Source organism: Mytilus edulis, unplaced genomic scaffold (assembly GCF_963676685.1).
Source record: "Mytilus edulis unplaced genomic scaffold, xbMytEdul2.2 SCAFFOLD_502, whole genome shotgun sequence".
Lineage (NCBI taxonomy): Eukaryota > Metazoa > Mollusca > Bivalvia > Mytilida > Mytilidae > Mytilus > Mytilus edulis.
This window is the reverse complement of record NW_027268837.1, coordinates 26,105-32,164: the sequence shown is the minus strand read 5'-3', so window position 1 is coordinate 32,164 and position 6,060 is coordinate 26,105. Positions and strand designations below refer to the sequence as shown.

Below are 6,060 nucleotides of genomic sequence, written 5' to 3'. Positions count from 1 at the left end.
TCAAATTCAAGAATTAATTTAATCTAGGAAAAAAAACAAGAATTTGCAGTTTGGACGAAATAGAGTCTGTACACTTTAATTTTGTTTTTTTTCTTTTCAAAACAACTTGGATTTTCATCAAACTATGTAGCTATCTTACATATATATTAAGGTTACTGAATCCCAGGTCATTTTAATTTTTGTTTTATTGCTGTCATATTCAAGAATTAAATTAATCTAGGTAAAAAAAGTTAGAAATTGCAGTTCTGACGGAAATAGAGACAGTACACTTTAATTTTGTTTATTACTTTTTCAAAACAACTTGGATTTTCATCAAACTATGTAGCTATCTTACATATATATTAAGGTTACTGAATCCCAGGTCATTTTATTTTTTGTTGTATTGATGTCAAATTCAAGAATTAATTTAATCTAGGAAAAAAAAAGTTAGAATTTGCAGTTTGGACGAAATAGAGACAGTACACTTTAATTTTTTTAATAACTTTTTCAAAACAACTTGGATTTTCATCAAACTATGTAGCTATCTTACATATATATTAAGGTTACTGAATCCCAGGTCATTTTATTTTTTGTTTTATTGCTGTCAAATTCAAGAATTAAATTAATCTAGGTAAAAAAAGTTAGAATTTGCAGTTCGAACGAAATAGAGACAGTACACATTATTTTTTTTAATAACTTTTTCAAAACAACTTGGATTTTCATCAAACTATGTAGCTATCTTACATATATATTAAGGTTACTGAATCCCAGGTCATTTTATTTTTTGTTTTATTGCTGTCATATTCAAGAATTCAATTAATCTAGGTAAAAAAAGTTAGAAATTGCAGTTCCGACACAAATAGAGACAGTACACTTTAATTTTGTTTATTTCTTTTTCAAAACAACTTGGATTTTCATCAAACTATGTAGCTATCTTACAAATATATTAAGCTTACTGAATCCCAGGTCATTTTATTTTTTGTTGTATTGCTGTCAATTCAAGAATTAATTTAATCTAGGAAAAAAAAACAAGAATTTGCAGTTTGGACGAAATAGAGTCTGTACACTTTAATTTTTTTAATAACTTTTTCAAAACAACTTGGATTTTCATCAAACTATGTAGCTATCTTACATATATATTAAGGTTACTGAATCCCAGGTCATTTTAATTTTTGTTTTATTGCTGTCATATTCAAGAATTAAATTAATCTAGGTAAAAAAAGTTAGAAATTGCAGTTCTGACGGAAATAGAGACAGTACACTTTTATTTTGTTTATTACTTTTTCAAAACCAACTTGGATTTTCATCAAACTATGTAGCTATCTTACATATATATTAAGGTTACTGAATCCCAGGTCATTTTATTTTTTGTTGTATTGATGTCAAATTCAAGAATTAATTTAATCTAGGTAAAAAAAGTTAGAATTTACAGTTCAGACGAAATAGAGACAGTACACTTTAATTTTTTTAATAACTTTTTCAAAACAACTTGGATTTTCATCAAACTATGTAGCTATCTTACATATAAATTAAGGTTACTGAATCCCAGGTCATTTAATTTTTTGTTGTATTGCTGTGAAATTCAAGAATTAATTTAATCTAGGTAAAAAAAGTTAGAATTTACAGTTCAGACGAAATAGAGACAGTACACTTTAATTTTTTTAATAACTTTTTCAAACCAACTTGGATTTTCATCAAACTATGTAGCTATCTTACATATATATTAAGCTTACTGAATCTCAGGTCATTTTGTTTTTGTTGTATTGCTGTAAATTTTAAGAATTAAATTAATCTAGGTAAAAAAAGCTAGAATTTGTAGTTCGGACAAAATAGAGATAGTACACTTTAATTTTTTTAATAAGTTTTTCAAATCAACTTGGATTTTCTTCAAACTATATAGCTACCTTGGTGATGTATTAATCTTACTAAATTCGGGCAGAATCAATTTGGGCCAATTGCAGTTTTGGAAAAGTATTAAAATTGTGCCAATCTCTTTTATTTTGATGATATTAATTGTGCCACATATACCTGCAAATATTTTTTACCATTATATCATACCTGTTCATGTTTTACCTATATCATACATGTACTATATTATTTTTTCCACTTAAGATTTAATTATACACTCGATCCTCAAATTTAAGAAAACATGAATCAATGAGTGATAGATTTCTCTTAGAAGAAATTTAAAGGTCCTGGTGAATAAACTTTACAGAGAACAATACCTGTTGTATTTGTTCAATGGGACAATAGAACTGCCAAAAGTTTAAATGGACAGGTAACTATCAGGTGAATCTATGGAAAGGTTTAATGGGGTTCACAATAAAATTTAATAACTTTCTCAAACTATCCTGGGTTAGAACAAAACTTGGACAGAAGCTTGTTTATGATCATAAGATAGTATCCAGAAGTAAATTTTGTAAAAAGATAAATCTATTTTTTTCATATTTTACTTTTAAATGGACTTAATTTTTTCTGTGGGGAAACACCACATTCACTAGCTCTGTTGTAAAAGTTTTTAAAATTTAATAACTTTCTTTAACTAAACTGGATTTCTACCAAACTTGTACAGAAGCTTGTGTATGATCATAAGATAGTATCCAGAAGTAAATATTGTAAAAATAAATTTCCTTTTTTTCCGTATTTTACTTATAAATGGACTTAGTTTTTTCTGCGTGAAACATTACATTCACTCTGTGGTTAAATTTTTAGAATTTTAATAACTTTCTTAAAACTATCCTTGGTGTGTACCAAACTTGGACAGAAGCCTATTTATGATCATAAGATAGTATCCAGAAGTAAGTTTTGTAAAAAGATAACTCCATTTTTTCTGTATTTTACTTTTAAACGGACTTAGATTTTCTTCCAGTTAACATAACATACAGTCTGCAGATAAAGTTTTCTAAACATTTATTAAATTCATCAACTATCCTAGATTTTTACCAAACTTGAACAGAAGCTTTTTACAATCATAAGATAGTATCAAGAGGAATATTTTTATTGATTTTTTTCCCTCATTTTTCATGGGCCTGCGATTTACAGCAAAAGTAGGCAAGACACTGGGTTCCGCGAAACCCTTACAATTTTTTTCTTAAAATGTCCTGTCCCAAGTCAGAAAAATTGCCATAGTAATACTATAGTTCGTTTCTGTGTGTTGCCGTTTAGTATGGTGTTATTTATATACGTTGTATTGCTATTTCAGACTTGTTATTTACATACTGGTACAATAAAGCATCAGAACCCTTAGCTCTTGTTGGTGTTATTCATTAACGCATAGAAAACCACCTACTACATTTCCATCAGTTATAGTTTGTCACCCAGATTTGTTTTCTTCTGAAAACGATTTTTGATATTAAGAACAGTTGTATACTATTGTTGCCTTTATTTACACAAAAATGCAATCTGCTTGTCATGAACACATTGTTTAAGTAACATACTGAGACATCTGGACACGCATAATATCATGTTGTAGATCTGGAGATATAAAGGTAGTCTAACTAGTTGAGTTAGGGGAGATCTTCTTTGGCTCAATTGGTTAGAGCGTTGCCTTTATATCCCGAAATCCATGGATTTTCACATCAATGGCGCTGGGAGCATCTGCTGGTGACATCCCATTAGTCCGACAACCATTATTCCGACAGCCCATTACTCCGACAACCCATGACTCCGACAGCCCATTATTCCGACACTTGAATGCGTTTTTTATAGTATGGGTAAATTATCTCTAAAAAGACCAACTCTGTTCTCTATGGTATGTGTGGTTGTCAGTCTTGTTGACAATTATTCTTTCCATAGGGGATATTTGTTCTTCAGTATTAGAGTTTATACACATGCTTATAGCAACTGCTCAGTCCTTACCCTCGTCCAATATTTGTTTTATGTGTCAAGGTACTTTATCTAGCTTAATATTTCGTTGTTTGTATGTAACGCCTCTGGTCTAGCATTACGAAGCTAAATTAAATGTGTGTGTGTATGTTTACTTGTTTAACACTAGAACCTTGTTGTAGGCCTTTTATAATCTGTCACTGGTAATTGTGAAACATGCAATGGTAACTTGCAAACCTTGGTAGCTGGACTAAGTAATTTAAGAGTCTTAGACACTGGTTTCTTATTCATTTCAAGACAAAATATAACAAAAACAGTTATAAGTTTAGCAATGACTATTTAATCAGTCATAAATCATATATTATAATATGTTATGAATAAATATCCAAAGCAAAAACGGTTCAGAGCCCCCCTTGGATGTTAATCGTCGTGTGTAAACATGATAAAATGGTTTTACTATTTATACTCCCTTTGTGATGGGTATGGTTCACAAGTGGTAGGCTCTGGTAATAATGGTCTAGCTATCGAAATGGTCAGGGTAATGTGAGCTGTGTGCTGTGCGGTTCAGAATCTTCTGCTCCAACCGGAAGTCCGTGGACACATAATATGTGTCTGTTACTATAACGATAAGTGTGTCCGTAAAATTAAGAGGGTGGTAAAGGGTTATTTTCGTGCAACGTTTTCAGCTTTTTAATTTCGAGTGTTTTCGTGTTTTGGTGTTTTATTTCTCGTTTTCTCGTTGTTCGGTTTGATGTGCGTGCTTCGTATTTCCCCTTATTTATTTTCCGTGTTTCGTGTTGGTGCTCCGAATTTCTCGTTCTTGCCTTTTCACATTTGATTAAAAGTAAACTGGAACTAACTCAAAGTAAACTGGTGACATATAGACCAAGGATGTGTATAGTTAGAAATCCTTGTATAGGCATAGTAACTTTTGAAACTTGTGTACTATAATAGAAATTTATACATTGTTACCATTCAACATCTATTGTATATGTATATGCTATACATGTAATAAAGTCCATCATGATAATATTTTTTTTTCAAATCAGATGCGAGTAGCAGACGCTTAAAGATGACCACAAGGTCTTTATGTCCATTAACAATGTCTAAAGCATTCGACACTGTTCCGCAGAAAAGACTAATGAACAAACTCAGAGCATATGGCACAGAACTTTCAGTTCTGAATTGGGTCGATAGTTTTCTAAGTGACAGGATACAACACGTTTCAATAAACAATAAAACATCATCATGGACAAAAGTAACCTCAGGTATACCTCAAGGATCTGTGCTTGGGCCTCTACTTTTTGTAATTTTCATAAATGACCTTCCAAACCTGGTTGATTCCGACGTATACCTCTTTGCAGATGATACTAAAATTTTTAACACAATTAGTCAGAAAGAAGATAAAACTCAATTACAAAGTGACTTTAAATAAACTATCGCAATGGAGTGATACCTGGCTATTAAAGTTTCACTCCGACAAGTGCAAACATATGCACATAGGTAAACCGGGACCGGAACCAGACTCAAAATATACACTGAAATCGACAATACTACAAAAAGTTACTGAAGAAAAAGACATTGGAGTAATTATTGACGCTGAATTAAATTTCGAAAAACATATAAGTGAGAAAGTTAATAAGGCAAATTCCATGTTTGCACTACTGAGAAGAACTTTTCAATATTTAGATACAGATACCTTTGTACCACTATACAAGACACTCGTTAGAACACATTTAGAATTTGCAAGCTCAGTATGGCATCCATATAAAATAAAATATGTTGATATGATTGAAAATGTGCAGCGCCGGGCAACTAAACAACTACCAGGATTAAAGAATTTAACATACTCAGAAAGACTGCAAAAATTGAAACTACCATCTCTAAATTTTAGACGAGTCCGAGGTGACATGATTGAATTATATAAAACACTGAATGGAAAATATGATAAAGAGGCGGCACAATTTGTTAAATTATGGAAGGATATGGACAACACGAACAGGGTCACGCGGCAACAGTCTGAAAATATTTCCACAGAGAGCAAGAACAGAATTAAGGAGGAATGCCTTTGCTCTACGAGTGTAAAAACATGGAATACACTACCCGAAATTATAGTAACATCACCAACCACAAATACATTTAAGAATAGACTAGACAAATACTGGAAGAACCAAACAATGATGTACGAAGACTATAAATCACCAATCACCGGAAGTGGAGAAGATTTAGATATAGAGACTGATGATTGAAGAGGGA

The 6,060-nt window shown here is 31.3% G+C and overlaps 1 protein-coding gene across 1 annotated transcript; it reads left to right on the top strand.

Annotated features, from left to right (window-relative positions):
* Positions 1-5,297: 5,297 nt before the first annotated feature.
* LOC139508710 (uncharacterized) lies at positions 5,298-6,053 on the top strand. The gene has a single exon (XM_071296011.1). It carries the CDS (start codon positions 5,298-5,300, stop codon positions 6,051-6,053), a length of 756 nt encoding a protein of 251 aa, XP_071152112.1.
* The last annotated feature ends 7 nt before the right edge of the window (positions 6,054-6,060 follow it).